This window comes from Pelodiscus sinensis, chromosome 20, assembly GCF_049634645.1.
Source record: "Pelodiscus sinensis isolate JC-2024 chromosome 20, ASM4963464v1, whole genome shotgun sequence".
Taxonomy (NCBI): Eukaryota; Metazoa; Chordata; order Testudines; family Trionychidae; genus Pelodiscus; species Pelodiscus sinensis.
This window is the reverse complement of record NC_134730.1, coordinates 5,380,319-5,397,096: the sequence shown is the minus strand read 5'-3', so window position 1 is coordinate 5,397,096 and position 16,778 is coordinate 5,380,319. Positions and strand designations below refer to the sequence as shown.

The 16,778-nt window shown below is 40.4% G+C and overlaps 1 protein-coding gene across 3 annotated transcripts in view; it reads left to right on the top strand.

The window, feature by feature from the left end:
* Positions 1 to 16,778, top strand: part of TBCD (tubulin folding cofactor D) — a 261,696-nt gene that overhangs the window by 159,177 nt on the left and 85,741 nt on the right. For all 3 annotated transcript variants that reach the window (XM_075903520.1, XM_075903521.1, XM_075903522.1), the window contains exons 19-23: positions 9 to 89; positions 2,607 to 2,680; positions 3,860 to 3,977; positions 5,493 to 5,553; positions 8,235 to 8,257. In XM_075903520.1, the coding sequence (XP_075759635.1) occupies positions 9 to 89; positions 2,607 to 2,680; positions 3,860 to 3,977; positions 5,493 to 5,553; positions 8,235 to 8,257 (357 nt within the window). The remainder of the gene's footprint in view (positions 1 to 8; positions 90 to 2,606; positions 2,681 to 3,859; positions 3,978 to 5,492; positions 5,554 to 8,234; positions 8,258 to 16,778) is intronic.

The window sequence follows — 16,778 nt, the reverse complement described above, 5'->3', positions numbered from 1 at the left end:
TTTTTCAGTGTGTACATTGCTAGTTTTCCTGAGTATACACAAGCAATGATTGACCACCTGGTTAACATGAAGATCAACCATTGGGATGGGTATGTTTCAAAATATAACTTCTTATTTGGAATACAACTATTCTGTAAGTTTTACTTTTTGGAATGCTTTAGTTAGCTTTCTTTGATGGGGTGGTTGTGGTCTATTTATTTTTATCCGTACTATGGTGGGAACCAGAAGCCTCAGTCAGGATCAGATTTAATTGTGCTGGGACTTACAAATGCTAATTACGTTTTACTGATGAAGCGACTGAATCATATTCTGTAGAATTAAAAAAAATCCTATTCTGACGATTATTTTTAATAAAACTGTTTTTAAGGGTATGGACAAGTTTCTGCTTTCCACAAATGGTAACATTTTCAGAAAAAATGTTAACATTTTAGTATTGCTAATGTATTGGCAGGTAATCAATGGCTTACATCAGTGGTTCTCAATGTGGGCTTCAAAAAATTCTGGTGGGGAATGAAGAGCGCTTCCCTTTACTCATGGGGTCACAGTGAATGACGTCATGGATTGTGGGGACATCATGAAATTATTCCAACGCTTGTGATTTTTCCAACAGCAGGGAGGTAGATGTGGGCATCTCGCCACTGTTGTTGTGACTTTTAAACCTAGTTTTAGGAGGTGAATAAAACGCATCATTATTTAATACAGTACATAGTATTTCTGAGTGTCAACATCATCACCATATAATTATCAGTGATTAAGCAGACTTAATTCAGTAGGATAAATGGAGTTGTGTTCGTTGTTGCATGAACACTGACATGTATACATATAACACAAATGTGATGAAACACTACTATAACAGGTTATTACTGCTCATGGTGATGATGTCTCTCTCTGGGATGAGCCCTGAGGTGCTACCATCCATATTTATTTTGCTTTTCCTCTCTCTCAACAGTAAGATTTCATTCATGCAGCCAAGAGCTAAATTCAGGCTGCCTGATTTGGGCCACTAGTGTTTGGGGGAAATTACATAACATTGGGTGGTGTCTTTATATGTGCTTTGGAAAATATAGTTATGGACTAAAGCCATGCTTTTTTACATGCTAACTCTTAACTGGATTGGATATTTGAATTAACAATCAGAAACCTTCTTAATGGTCATTTACCTTCAGAAATGCTACAACAGGGTTGTCCATGGAGAAATTCAGGGGAAAAACAAAACACCCATTCAGGTCTTGTTCACGGTTTTGTTTATGATCACATTGATTAAATGTTTGTTCATACAAGTGTCTATGTAGGACTCCTAGAATTCAGAAGTTTGTCCTTTCTGATGTAATTGTGTGTAAGTGTTGCAAAATCAAGAAATGTTAGAAGTATAAGAAGAAACATTCATATGATAATTGTGAGGGTATATTTTAAGAGTTGAGCTTTTCAGAGAAACCTAAGGTTTTCAATTGGAGTTGGGCATCTAACTCTTCTAGACTCTAGAATGGTTGCATAAAACAGTCTGCTAAACGTTCTTTTTGCAAATAAAATGACACATGTACGTGAGGCTATAATAGTTTGTACATGTCTGATGTGTGTTGGACTCCCCCTGACTTACAGAAACATCCCCCTCACTATTTATCAACTTGTAATAATGATTGGTATTGCTCATTGTGGTGAAAATACATATTTGATCATATATATATATTACAAGAGCTTTTGTGATTAATCTTATTGAGCCTGTGAGCTGTTAGATGTATGTATTTTAAAATGAGGCCCAACTTATTTATTAGGTTTTCAATATTCTTTCTTTTTTAAAAAGAGAAATAAAAACCAACAGCACTGTAAATTGAAATCTAAAAGCCATTAACTATAGTCTTGCTGTTTTGGGGTCACAATTACCCTTTTCTTTTGCTAGACCAGGGATGGGCAGTCTGTGAACCCAGTGGGAGATATGGGAAGTACTGTCCTGGCCTGAAACACTTCCCACAGCTCCTGTTGGACCTCCTTGCCTACCGGAGATGCAAGCAGTTGTACCTGCGAACACACAGATAAATAAAGTATCTGGTGACCTGCCAGGGGCTAACCCTGGCAGACCACATCTGGCCCATGCGTCACTTACTGCACATCCCTGTGCTAGACCGTGACAAAAGAGCATCTTCATCAATAACATGTTTTTCCTTTTCATTTCTAGTTTCTCTAAGGAAAAAAAAATAATTTAGGCAGTATGCTGTACAAAAGGAAGTTTGATTCTCCCTAAATTAAGCATAGTAACCATCAAGGGAGAACATTTTTAACAGTGTTAAACATGACGGTAAAACATTTCTCACTATCTGTGGAAGTCTTCAGTGGATTTCCTTAACGTGATTTAGCAGCATATGTTTTACTTAGATAATTATATAGACTATAGCTTAGTCAACATTTCCTTCCTTCTGTGCCCTCTGAGGATCTTTTAGTGTGCAGTGAAGAATTCTGTGCAGTGCAGGGCCCTGTCTATCTGCAGATCTAATTGCAGGATGGGGTCGTAATTTGCAACTTTTTTTGTTATGAAGAAAGAGCAGCAGTCAGTAACTAATACTTCAGTGATTTCTAGAAGCTAAACAAAAAACTTTCTTTAATCTCCACAGTGTTATTCGAGAACTGTCAACTAAAGCTCTGCGAAACCTCACTCCACAGGCCCCTGAGTATATGACAAATGTGGGTGAGTAATGTTTTATGTAGTCCCCATATCAAGTGTTTCTGGGCACATAGCAAAAAGACTTAAACAAGACTTAAACAAAATAAAATTTAATATGGCTTAATAAGACATTAAACATGATATTTTCCCACAACTTGGAATAGCGGTGCTGTAGTTCTGGAGGCATTAAAACTTTCTTTTCGTGAATTACAGTGGTATTTGCAAATTTGGAAAGGAAAGCAGAATTTTGAACTTAAGCCTTCAGCCACTCCAAAATGTAAAATGATGCATGTTTAAAGTTAGAGTCTAAAGCGAGTGAAGAACCGCTTTATGCATAAACTCAAAAAATAAGAAATGACTGCGAGCATCTTGAAACCCAAAAATACCTTGACAAACTCATGTAACTGGTAGCAAGCTGCAGATCTCTATAAACCTTTGCAACATGCATAGTTAGGGTAGATACAGTAAAATACAATGCTTTTACTATGTGGCTAATAGAGAACTAAGGAAGTGCTTGACTTGGGAAAGGAAAGCATTTTATTTACTCGAAAATAAGAAACTGTGGAACTGGAAATTTTTGTTAACAGTAGTTAATCCAATTCACATCTTTAAAACTGATTTTCATATTTAGGAATTTCAACTAGGGATGTCAATGTGTAGGCTACACAATTAACTAATAAGCCTGGGTTTATCGGTTAATCCTGTCGACAACACGCATTTCCTCCCAGAGCCCGTGCCCGTGGAGAGTAGGCTTTAAGCTGTCTCCCCACGAGCACCAGATCCGTCCCCTCCCCACGCTACTGCATTTTAAGCCAGCTATCTGTATATGTCAGTTCTCTGGAGCAGCTTTCCCTTCCCCTCTCTCCTGTGCTGCTGCCTCTACCTACTGTCCCAGAGCTCGGATCCCCTGCGGACAGGGCTGCTGCCATCCCACGTTGCTGCCTCTGTATCAGAGGCAGTCGCACAGGGAGCCTCCTGTGGGAACTATTGTACAGTGGTGTAAATGCTAAAATTTGATGCAGTTACATGACTATTCAGTTCTACGCTATCTAACATCCCTAATCTGAACATGTTCTTGCTTTCTCTCTAAGATACAGTTTTGGAGAAGATGATGTTTCTAGAAATGACTTTTCCACATAAGTTTCTAGACAAAAGTATAGTAATATAATATGCAATTACTGATTTTCATTTCATTTCTTGCAGTTTTGCCTAAATTGCTGCCATTAGCAGTGGGTCCAGATTTACATATTCGTCATGGAGCTATTCTTGCCTGTGCTGAGATCACCCATGCATTGTACAAACTAGCAGCAGAGAATAATCGGTATAAAGACAACATTATCTAAACTGTCATGTTTCTTTTTAATGTATAATCTTTCAGAAACCTCTCCAGTATAATTTTGAAATACTCCATCTTAGAGTGCTTCTCTTTATTATGATTTTTTTTTAAATTTTCATCAGTTCTGCTCAGTTTTTACATACTAATTGGTGAGATTATATACTCAGATCTAAACCCATTATTAATCATGAAAGTGAGACTGCCTGAGAGAAGACATTGTTAAAAGTATGCATTAACTACCACAGTTTGCCAGAACATTTCCTCCTTTGCTATGAGAGCTGGTTTGATGTAATTTTCACTATTTAATTTTGGTCTGGAAGTACAGTTTATAAATTTTGCATGTGTATCCAAAATGATTACCATAAATTAGTTGGTGGAATTACTTATTGTCACATCAGTCTTCACTGATGCAAGTTGGATTCTTCATTTGTGCAAAATGATTGAAAAACACTACCAAATTGTAATTTGCCACTCACACTAATAGTGGCATTTTAATTATACAAAGTTCAAGGCAGCTTATAGTCAGGCTTTTGAATGTATACCTGAATGAAAGTAAAGAAACTAAATTCTATAAAATTTAAAGATATTTGTTAACCAAAGGCATTTACAGAATTTTGTTTTAGTTTTCATCTTGTTTCTTCCAAAATTCTGATGCCCAACCTAACTCTTATATCCCAAGGGAGCTGAATTTTGAAGGGGAACAAGAGGTAAATAGGTCTCCTTTTTGACTCCTGAAATTGTTCAGACATGGTATTACAAAAAGTACTTGTGTAGATCAACAATATAACAATGGCTTTTAATGTAATTATTTTAGTAACTTAATGATGTACATGATTTTGTCAGAAAACCTGTTAAAGATAGTACATTTGCTTGAGCTGAATATAATAATAGGAATCAATAGAGTAAGTAAAAGTATCAGTGTTGAACTGGTTTATGTTTGCCACTAGTGAAAAGGTTAAAAGGCGATGTGGCTGTTTACTGGAAAACAACCTCTTTCTTGAGGAGCATGCTTTCTAGTCATATTCCTCTTAAAGCAAATTCTTTAAACATGAGAAACCTGTGTCATGGTCTGGAACTAAAGTGAAATTCTAAAAAGAAAGGCATTTGGTAATTGTGTGCCTCAATTTCTACTTTTATAATTTAAGTACTGTATTCTAGTAGAGGGAAGGCACAAATGCCTTTGCCTTAAAGTAAAACCAAGTTGAAAAAGTCTTAGAATTCTATCATTACAAATAGCTTTATTCAGTTACCAAAATATTATTTTATAATTCTACAGAAATAATACTTCTAAGCTTGTAGGAAAACATGCTGTTTGTATATTTCCTAAACAATGAACATTAATGAATGCTACACATTTGTTCTGAGAATCACTTAGTCACTTTACAAGTTTTTACTGTCACTTTAAAAGTGCAACATATGTCTGTTGAGAGGGGGCTGTTTCTGCATATAAATTCAAGAAATAGCCATGTTTGGACTTAAAACCTTTTTGTAATATTGCAGATCAATTACGAATTATTTTGATGGAAAATCGTTGGAGGGACTTAAGCAGATCCATTGGGAGGTTTGTGCCCAGTATAAATAGTTGTATTTTCATTTTTGTACGAAGGATGTTGAAAGATATTTTTTTCTTAAAAAAAAAAAAAAAAAAAAAACTTCCTGCATATCTTGCAAATGTTTGGCCACCCCTCAACATCCTTTTCTTCACTTTTGCTCTGTGGGTCTGGCAGGGAATCCTGTGATCACCCTGACTGACATTTACAGATTTGTTCTCTGCACTTTGACTTCTGACATCTTCTTAGTCAAGGTACTTTATCCTCATTGAATCCCACATTTGAAATCTCAGTTGTCTTTTCACCACCTTTGATTCCCTTCTTACACCCTTGGCTTGCTCATGCCTCCATCTTTCTCTGCACAGGTTCTCATTTCTTTGAGGAGGAAATAAGCAAAATGCCACATGAACTTTCCTTTTACCTCCTGCTCTTCTTCTCCAACTCTTCTTCTTCCTTGTTTCTCATTTGTTTTCCTCCTCAAATTCTTTCATTTATTCAAGTGGCCCCCCTGACTACCCCAGCTTCCCTTATACCCACTCATATTCCTTTTCTTGCCCCTCTCTTTAAACTCTCATTTTCTTCTCATTCTTTATCCTCACAACACAAGGAGCTTTAGTATCTCCCTTCTTATGAAAAAAACCCACCTGTGGCCCCATTTGGCTCTGCAATTGTTGTTTCCTTAAGTCTCAGAGGGGTACCCAAGTCAGTTTGTAACTTAAAAAAACCTAAAAAACAACAAGCAATCCTGTAGCACCTTAGAGACTAACAATATATATAAGGAAAAACTTAAAAAAACAACAGATAGTCTGGTAGCACTTAAAAGGCTAACAAAACTACATGATACCATTATGTAGATTAGTGGTCCCCAACGCCCACCGAATGATCTGGGCCGGCCCCTGCCCCGGGCGTGCAGCACATGGGAGGCCCCAGCCCCGGGCGCCCGGCAGCCCCGAAAGGTTGGGAAGTACTGGTGTAGATGGTATCATGAGCTTTCGTGAGCACAGCCCACTTCTTCAGTTCTTAAGTTTTTCCTGTACAGACTAACTCGGCTACCCCTCTGAAGCTTTTAAATATATATATATAAGGTCATTGAATTAGTTTATTTCCTCCACTTCCATCCTAGACTCTTTAAATCCCCTTGCATTTTATTGTAATAGCTATTACCAAAGTCTCTAATGACTAACTCTTCTTAATCTGTCAGATGCTTTGAAATTATCAGCCATGCTTTACTTCAAATCTTGTCCTCCCTTGCTTCCGTGACTCATTTTCTTCCTGGTTCTTCTTTCACCTCTCTAATGACTCTATCATCTTCAGAGAGTCTTCCTCATCTGCTCTCCAACTTTCTATGGGAGTTCCACAGAGCACACTCCTTTTTCCTTCTTCTGTTCTCTTGCTACAACTTGTCTTTGGATTATCTCACTCACAAACGCATTTAAGCTATCTTTCCTAGGACAACTCACATTTCTATCGCTCTGTTCTGGCCTGTCTTTCTCTTCCAGGCTAAAATCTTCACCTTACTTTTTGACATTGCCTTGTGGATGTCCAGTCCCTTGTTCAAGCTTAGCATTGCTCAAACTGATCTAATTTTCCTGGTAAATTTCCTCTCTCCCCACCCTCCTTTTTTGGTCTTCAGTGTAGGCCTCTCCCCAGGTTGTCACATCCAGACTGTGTCTAAATCTTGCAGATTCTTTCCATATAGCATCTCTTAAATGGGCCTTTCCTGTTCATCCACCCAGCTTTAGTCTCTCATCATCTTGCAACATTCTCTTCTCTGGCCTTGATAAATGTTATTTTGTCCCAATTGCATCCATTTGCAGTGCCCCTTCAAAAGTAACTTTCGTAGCTCATCACTTTCACCCTTTTTAGCTACTCTTTCTCCATTGCATCAGATGTAAGCTGCTTGTTTTTACTTTAAGGGCACTTCACAGCTTAATTATATGCTACCTACCATCTCTCATATGCTTTGAAGTGTTCAGCTTCTACCCCAGGTCAGCTAATGCAGACTGCCTCCATCACCTGCGTATTACATTTTCAAAAAACCATCTTTGTGTTTACATATTACCCCTCATGCATAGGAATTGCTGCCCATAAACATCCATGAAGCCACCTCATTGTTAACCTCTGATCCCTCCTTAAAACTCTCCTTTGCTATAATGCCTGCAACAAACTTGGCAGTGCATAGGCAGCTGGTGTGCTGAGACCACAGCCTGTCATTCTGTTTAGGGTTGTTTTCTTGTGCAACCCTGTCTATTTTGACTTGTCCCTTGTCCAATATCTAGTTTGTTAGCTCTTTGAAGCAGAATCTTTTTGTTCTATGTTCTTTCAAACTCTGCAACATGGAGTCTTTATTTAAAAGTATCAGTTTTTGAACACAAATGTTTAAAAAAGTGAACCTAGGTGCCAGAGTAAATGAAGAAGTAAACAGATTGTGTAATGGTGATAATAGTGAATGATATTTGTTTGCCTTCAGTGTGAATTCTGACTGGATTCTCTGAAGTTTATTTTGAAAATTAGTTCTGTGAAAGAATACCAACAGGTTTTTGTTTTTTTTCACAAATTATACCTTTGAATTCCTTAGTCCTAAAGAGATACTTTTGCTACATAATATGTATTACGGAAGTCACATTAAGCTGGGCGCTGGGGAGGGAAGGCTTGATTTACAAATCTAATAGTTTCATCTGCTTTATTACAGCTTTGCAGTCGTCAGTTGTACAGGTAAGAACTTCAAAACCAAAAAGGTTATTCACAGTGGCCATTAATATTGTTTAGACCTCATAAAACTGGAAATTCAGCTTTTCAAATGTGAGTAACATAATGTATGTTACAACTAATGTATCTTAGTTCACTGGAGGTTTCAAAAGTTATGATTCTTTTCAACTCTGCCCATAGGAGAGCGACTACCTAGAACTATGTTCTTACTAAATCGGTGTTGTTGAGCTGGAATTGGGATTACTGATGCATGATATATGGGAATTCCTAATGAGAAAGTAATGAGAACTGCATTTGATGCTGTATTGTAGAGGGGATTGGGACAGACTGAGCCAAAGAGAGGAGGGGAAAATCCTTCAAATAAAGCAACTTATTTGCTAGTCCACAACTTCAGTAATTTGTAGTTTTTCCTCCTCTTCAGTATGTCTGAATTCTTCATTTCTCACCTTAGAGAAGTGACCTGTAATCTCTCCTTCCTCAAATATGAACCATGGATATAAAATGGATGTCTGCAAATTTGTGGGTCCTAAATACAAAATCTGTATTTGCCTCTGCATCCACATCTGCAAAAATGAGCCACAGATATCCACATCTGCACCGCAAATATAAAGTGAATATCCTCAAATTTGCAAGGTTCTATCTATGGCCAGTAATATTACTTAAAGTGTTTCCCATTTCATGAAAACACATCCGCATTTATCAAAGTTCGCAAAATTTTAGGTCATACTTGTTGATTTGTGCTAGCTTCTACAACTTCATGGCTTAAAGTGCCTTAGTTTGTAACACTGGTCTGTGTGTTAGCAGTGTCTTTTTGGGTGGCTGTTTTGGCTGTTAGGAATTCTTTAATGTCAGGGTGGAGCATGGGTATAATTTTGTTGTTGTCACAAAGTGCACATCTTGCACTTACTGGTGTTACAAGATGCCTTTTAGTGTTTTCATCACAGATAAGACTTCTAAATTTGATTCTCTGTCAAGTAACATACTTGATTAACCATAATTTGCCCTAAGCAATGGTTGAATAATAAACAAAACTGCCTAACTAGCACATTTTAAAAATATTATTGTTCCCGGTAAAAAAAATTATTTAAAATTGCCTAAGAACAATAAACCTTTGGTTCAGGTCTAAAAGCAAACCAGCAATTTGTCTTAGGCATTAGGAGGCAAGCATTTGGTGGAACAAGTTGAACTTGTTTGACGATGTGTAATTACCACACACAATATTTTTCATTTGCGAGATGACTCCTTCGACTCTTCAGGTATAACAAGACCCTGTAAGAATGTTGAAAATTAAATTGCTTCAGCTGAATGAATTTCATTTTAATTTTTCTAGTTCTTATAAACTACAACAAAAGATTTGTGCATATTTTCATAAATGCTATGAATGTATATTTAATACTGGCCAAAATTGGAGCCATAATATATTTCATTTTTCTGATTCTGATGAGTGTTAACATGTTGAACAAGCTAGTTTCACAATAAAACTGCCAGGGCTTGCCAGAAAATGAAGCTGAGATAAAGTGTAGAGTTGCATGTTTAAAAAGTGATAATTAGCAACTTTCAATAGCCATAAAGTACGTTATAAGAGGCTATGAGATTGCTGTCTCAAGGTCTTTTCATATACCTAATATCTCCCACCTAGGATTTAATAAAAATCCTAACCCTGTAAATGTGGCATTGGTTTACATAGTATTACATGTAAATTAGCCTTTTATTCATGATTATCATTAGTAAAACTGACCTGATTATGAACTGTGGAAGAGTTTGTTGGGCAGATCATGTTTCTAATATGCAGATAAGCTTTTGCATTGTCTCAGTATATGAGATATTATTTAATACATTTGCCATAATCAGATCTTTATTTTATATGCTGTTAAGACAGATCTCCTGCCTCTGGTTGATTAATCATTTTTTCTTGTATTAGTTCCTCCCATGCATCCTACTTAAATGCTCTTGTAGATTTACTATAGTCATGAAAAAGTTAAAATAAATCACACAAATTTAGCATTTGTCTATGTTCTGCTTTCCTTTAGACATGGTTCTGTTTAATTCTGTCCCAAAGCTTTCTTAAAGTGTTGGTTGGCTGAAGAATTTTCATGTATGACTTCAGTTAAGTGTAATTCAGGAGTAATTCAAGTGAAGCCAGTGTGACCTTTTTTATATTTATGGTATTTTTAGCTTTTGCACTACCTAATGCAAACAAAAGCTTCAAATACGACACGTGGAGAGTTGTGTCTTAAGCTATTTCCTGTGGGAAAAGAGGACAGTATCACACCCTAGCTTTATCTGAAGCATTTTAAATCCAGTCTGTGTGGTGTTCACCTTGAAACAAGTAAGGCTGATAATTTTTCTTGTTAGCTGTGATGTTACTGTAATGCATTTGAGTCACTGTAGTAGCATTCATTACCAAAGAGACCTTGAATAAAGTTGCATTTTCAGCAGCATCTTATGTCTTAAAAAGGCATCTTCTTGTTAGTCTGGTGTAGCTGAAACAAAATACAGGACTATGTAGCACTTTAAAGACTAACAAGATGGTTTATTAGATGATGAGCTTTCGTGGGCCAGACCCACTTCCTCAGATCAAATAGTGGAAGAAAATAGTCACATAGTATATATGGCTCCGCGTCTTCCTGGTCTGCAGACCAGGGAGACGCGGAGCAGCTTTTTTCGCCCCGGAGTACACGGGCGGTGGGACCGCGAGGTCCCGCAGTCCGTGTCCTCCCGGGCGAGAAAAGCCCCGTTCGTAACTGCGGATCCGACATAAGTCTGATCCGCGTAAGTGGGGGACTGCCTGTATAGTAATTTCATGTAGCCCATAAAGCCTCCGAGTTACGAACGAGTTACAGATCAAACACTTGGCCGTAACTAGATCTGTTCGTAACTCGGACTCCATTGAGTTACACGTGACCGTGCTGTTCATAAGCGCGGGTCGCATTCGTAACTCGGGGACTGATTTTACGACCGCGCCATGGGAGCTTTGGTAGTAAGTGCGAACAGTCGTAACTCGACTGTTCACAACTCGGGGAGCGGCTGTATTTCCTTCGTTCACTTATGAGAATGTCACGTGGACTGTGTTAGAAGTCTTACAGAAACCAAGACTATGTTATATCATATCTGCTGGGACAGTAACTCTGTGGGTTTGGTATGATTTGTTCTTTAGTAATCCATGGTGGTTATTCCTTTCAACCCTATTATCCTTTAGATGCTTGCAGTTTCTTTCAGGTACTGAAATTAGGCTGACTGGTCTATAATTTGATGGGTTCTCTTTGTTGCTTTTTTCAAATATGGACTATGTTTGACTTATCTCCAGTTCTTTGAGGACTTACCCATCCTCCATGAGTTCTCTGAGCTTCAGCGAGTTCCTTAAGTTTCCTAAGATGAATTTCTTCAGGCTCTGTCTACTGTTTGATGCCCATATAATTTAACCTGTTCTTTCCCTATTTTTGGCTTGCAGTCCTTCCCTTTTATTAATATTTTGTTGACTATCTGACTTACCATTAACCTTTTTAGGGAGGAGCAACACGCACTTCCATGAGTCAGGTATTGGCACATACTCATCTTGATCTCACTTTATCTCATTGTTTTGAATTTAGACACTGGCTGCAGCTTATAGATGGTTACATATTTAAGAAGATATATCTCATTTATATTGTAGTGAACATGGATCTTTGAGTTTAGACTGTTGTGTTCTGTGTTCAGGTTGGTTCTTATGTGTTTATTAATGTGTTCAGCTGCTGTTGCATCATTTTTATGCAACAATATATGATGACTTGCCTAACTTTTAAGAACTGGCTGATCAAGCATAGCTGTTTTGCAACTAGTTGAAATATAAGTATGTATCATAATTACTTGGGTGACAAACTTCCAAATAAAGTATCCCAAGTCCCACCCTCTTTTTCCCTAACAAACCACCTAGACATGGCTCAGGTGTTGCAAAAGCTTTGCGCTTCCAATGAAAGGTCTAGGATATTTAAACTTTGTTGAGAGGGTAAGACAGCCTGCAGGTATCAGCAAGAACCAGGCTAAGAATAATAAGCTTGCCTCATTGTTAACAACATCAAAGGTCTTTGAAATCTCAGTAGTTTCAGGGCAAGCATGTCTCTTGGCATACATCCCACTGAAAGACTCTGAGGCATATAAACTTAGTAGGAGACAAATTCCAGTTTTGCAAAAAGATTGCTCTTCCAATTCCCACAAATCCAAATGTTTTTCAAATAATTTTACACACACTGGTTCTTCCAGGAATTCATGTTAACAATAGTACCCTGGGGAGGACATTCAGAATACTATGGCAACTTTAAAAATGTGAGTCCTACAACTGCTTTTTGTTGAAACTGATTCACACAATGAGGTTGTATTTTATATGGGCAAGTAAAGTATTTTAGATCAGCCTTCAAGTTTTGAAATGAGGCAGTGTCTGTTGAGACTTCAGTGGTTGCTCGGAGAAGATGGATTGCAAATAGATTTAGCAGCTATGAAAGACAGGTCCCTCTACTAGCACGTAGATCAGAGTGGGCAATAAGTGGTCCATGGGCTAGACGCTGTTCGTCAGGTTTAGCCCCTGGCGGGCCGTTGGATGCTTTATTTACCTGTGCAGTCACAGATATGTCTGCTTGCAGATCTCATTGGCCAGGAGCTGGCCATTCCTGCCTGATGAGGGGGCAGTGCCTGTAGATAGCACTTCCCTGCAGAGTGCAGAGCTGCTTCCTCTCCCAGCCAGGCTGAGCACTCAGGCCCAATCTGGCCTGTGGTATGTTTTGATCAGGCCCTCAAGGCTCAGGGTTTCCTCCTCCTTCAGCGGTGCCAGCTGGCCGTCGCTGTCGCTCCAGCCACGGTGCCACTCGTGCTGAAGCAACAGTACCAACACTCACCCCAGGGTTGCGTGGGTGGAGGGGGGGGCTCACTCTGAGCATCGTGAGCTGGAACTAAGTAAGCCGTGAGTGAGATTGGGCCTGTGGGCCACCGGTTCTCCTCTCCTGTTTAAAGACGTTTGTATCAAAATAGTTACTGTCCGCATTTCTAATTGTCAGATTTGTTCTGCCTATTCCATAAATTACATTTCACATCTAAAATGGCCAAATGATTCCAGTCTTAATCTGACTTGATAACTCCCTTAACGTTATTCGGTATTGTACATTTACGTTTTTGAGGAATTTGTACACATGAGAATGCTACTAATGTTTTAATTCTTAATATTTAAATATGTTCAGTTATCGTCAGTTGGCATTTTAGGTCTGTTAGCAAACTTCTCTGAAAAAATTCTAATATATTAACGTATGTGAAGAAAAGATTTTAAATTCTTTTTCACGCAGAGGTTTAATAATGTAACCTAAAGTGAATCAGTAAGTAATATGAATGAGTGAGCAGTTGCTTTATATAAGGAAAGTATGAAATGTTTGGATAATGTGTACACATGCGTATGAGTTGGAAATCAATTCACAAAATTTTAAAATGCTAAGGGGCAACCATACTCTGGTATTCTGGTGTTGTGAAAGAATGGCACAACTTGTTCAATAGTTCTTATCATACAAAGACCACGTAAATCACCATGAATCCAAGAGTAATGGTAATACTGAATACCATATGTAAACAGAGATTTTTAGCTTTCTGAAAAACTTCCAGATTAAATGTATTCATTCACCTGAATTAGGGAAGTGAATGGTTAACCAGTTAACTGGTAAGCCATAATAAGTGAGGCTCACTGTTTTCGGCTAACTGGTGGGGGCTGGAGCAGTTCCCTGGCTGGGTGTGTGTGTATATGCCCCTTTCTGTTGCAGGCCCAGCCTGGGTGTGCCACAGGTAGGGGTACTTCAGCCTGGCTGGAGCAATATCTGTCCATGACAGGTGGGACCTGGGCTTGCAGCAGGTAGGGATGCTCCAGTCCAGCCAGAGGGTGGGTAGAGCGGCTCCCTCCCCCCCAGCCATTAACTGGTTAACCAATTAAATGGGATTTTACATCAGTAACCTGAATAACACTTACTGCTTATGATGCTATAAGCTGTTCAGATCTCAAATATTCCCTGTAATATTATCCTTGTAATTTGAAAAGGAGATTGCTAACTTCTTCCAAGATTAAAACTTTACTTTCACAGAATTATTTTTTAATTTGGATGAGGGATGTACGAGGTTAACTAGTTACCTGGTAAGCAGAAGGCTTATCAGCCTGCTTACAAGGTAATCAGTTAACTGGCCTGATTGGCTGGACCTCTCCTGCGGCTGTAGTGGGCATGGCTGGAGCAGCCCCACCATTGCGGCAGGTCCATAGTGTTGGACCCCACCCAGGGCCATGGTGGTTAACCGATTAAACAAATCGGTTGAATCGGTTGACTGTTTTGGTGTGTTTTTATATCCCTAACTTGAATTTGCATGTAAATTAAAAAATAAAATACTGTACTTGGTTCTAATCTGGGTCGTAATAAAGTGAAAGTAAACATTCATGTTCAAATAAAATATGAGGTCTACAATCCTGGAACCATTCTGTCTCTGCTGCAAGAAATTTCCCTACTCTAGTGTGTGAAGTAGTGATGTTTAATTTAGTCTACTCAACTAACTGACTAGTCGATGGATTGTCCATTGACTAGTCGAGTGCTTGATGAGCGGGGGGAGCTGCAGTGGGGTTAGCTCCAGCAGGCTCTTAATACATTTAAAAGGATGGAGTGCAGTGGGGGACCTGGTGCTAGCTGGGCCAGCTGGTTTCTGGCTCATGCCAGGTCCCCCCGCTGCACTTCTGATTTTTAAATGTATTAAGAGCTGGCAGGCTCTTCATACATTTAAAAAGCAGAGGCGCAGGGTCTGGGACCGGGTGCAAGCCTGGAATCAGCTGATTCCCGGCTTGTGCCCCATCCCTGCTGTCTCCTTGCCCCCATGGAGACAGTGTTGGGAGGAACTGGCGTTTAAGCTACCCCCCCCCCCCCTTGCTGCCTCCTCATAGAGGCAGCAAGGAGGAAGGGAAGCGACTAGTCGAGGGACTAGCTTTTGCTTATCAGATAGTCAACTAGTCGCTTACATCCCTAATGTGAATTTCATTGAATTACGTTAAGCGCCTATTAAAAAGTCATTTTCTGTAGAATTAAGTTAGAATTCTAAGGCTCCCAAACTGGAAAGCAGTTGGTTAATGGAAACTGGCACCGCATCAGTCAGTTTGAGGAGTGAATTTGAATCTATAACCCAGGAGTGGGGAACCTTTTTTGGTTCAGCAGCCACTGACCCATAGAAAAAGCCTTCGGGGGCTACCCGAAACCAACCCTCCCTGATGTGGCCCCCATCTAAGACACCTGACTCCCCTCATGCTGCAGCCCCACAGAGCAGAGGTTGGGAGGAAGAGGGAGGACTGAGGTTCAAGGCTTCGCCCAGGCCAGATCAACTCTTCTGGCAGATCAGGGCTATTATATTTAGTGAGGCCCCGCCTAGGCTCAGGGTGGGAGCGGGGAGGCCAAAAATGAGCAGTTCAGTGTGTAGGAGGGAGGGTACCGGAGTAGACTGGGAATGGGTGGGTGGGAGATAGATCCATCCAGCAGCCTGGGGTGTGATGGGGTTTAGGAGGGAGGTAGAGTGCAGGAATGGGATGGGAGTACAGTGTCGGGGCAGGAGGAAGGGTGCAGGAGTGGGCTGGGGTGTGGGGAATCTGGGTGGGACGTATGGGGCAAGGTCTGGGCAGGAGGGAAATGTGTGAAGAAAAGGGTCAGAGCCCGCAAACCAGATTTGGACTGCCCAGATCTGGCCTACGGGCAATGTTCCCTTTAATCCAGGGGTGGGCAAGAGGCTGCCAGCGGGGCTGGATCTGGCCCACCAAGCCCCTGGATCTGGCCTGCAGTTGCCTCGCCAAAACCCTTAGGCAGAGAGCAGCTCATGCTTTAAACAGGGCTGCTCTCTGTTCTAGATTGCTGAGGAGGGAGAAGGGGGGCTTCATGTGCTGCCCCTGCTCCCCAGCAAAATCTCTCCTCTCCCATTGGCTGGCTTCTGGCCAATAGGAGCTGAGACCTTTTGCTGGGTACAGGGTGTGAAGCCTCCTTCCCTTCCCGCTCTCCCCCATGCCCAGAGCAGGCCCACATGGAGAAGCCAGATGTCTTAGACTTTAGCAGAGAGGCGGACAGTCTGCCTCGGATTCCTGCAGAGCTGCTGGCTGGGAGCCGCCTAGATAAGCACCTCCCAGCCAGAGCCTGCCTCTGACCCCCCACTCCTCCTTTCCCTTCCAACTGCCTGGCCCAGGCCACCACCCAAACCCTTCTCCCAGGTCACAACTCCCTCCCAGACCCTGCTCTCTAGAGCCCCTCCCCTGGCCAGAATCCTCACTTGCACCCATACCGCATCCTGGATCATGCACCATAAGCCCTTGCCCCAGATCACAACCCCCTCCTTCACCCAGACATGGTCAGATCCCTCATCCCCTCCTCCACTCCAGGCCCCCATCCCAAACTCCTTTCTGCACCCAACCTCCATCCCAGGCCCTGCACCCCCTCTATAGAAATGCGACACTTGACCACTTGCCAAAATCTTTGAGTGGCCCTCATTAAAAATTATTGCCCACCCC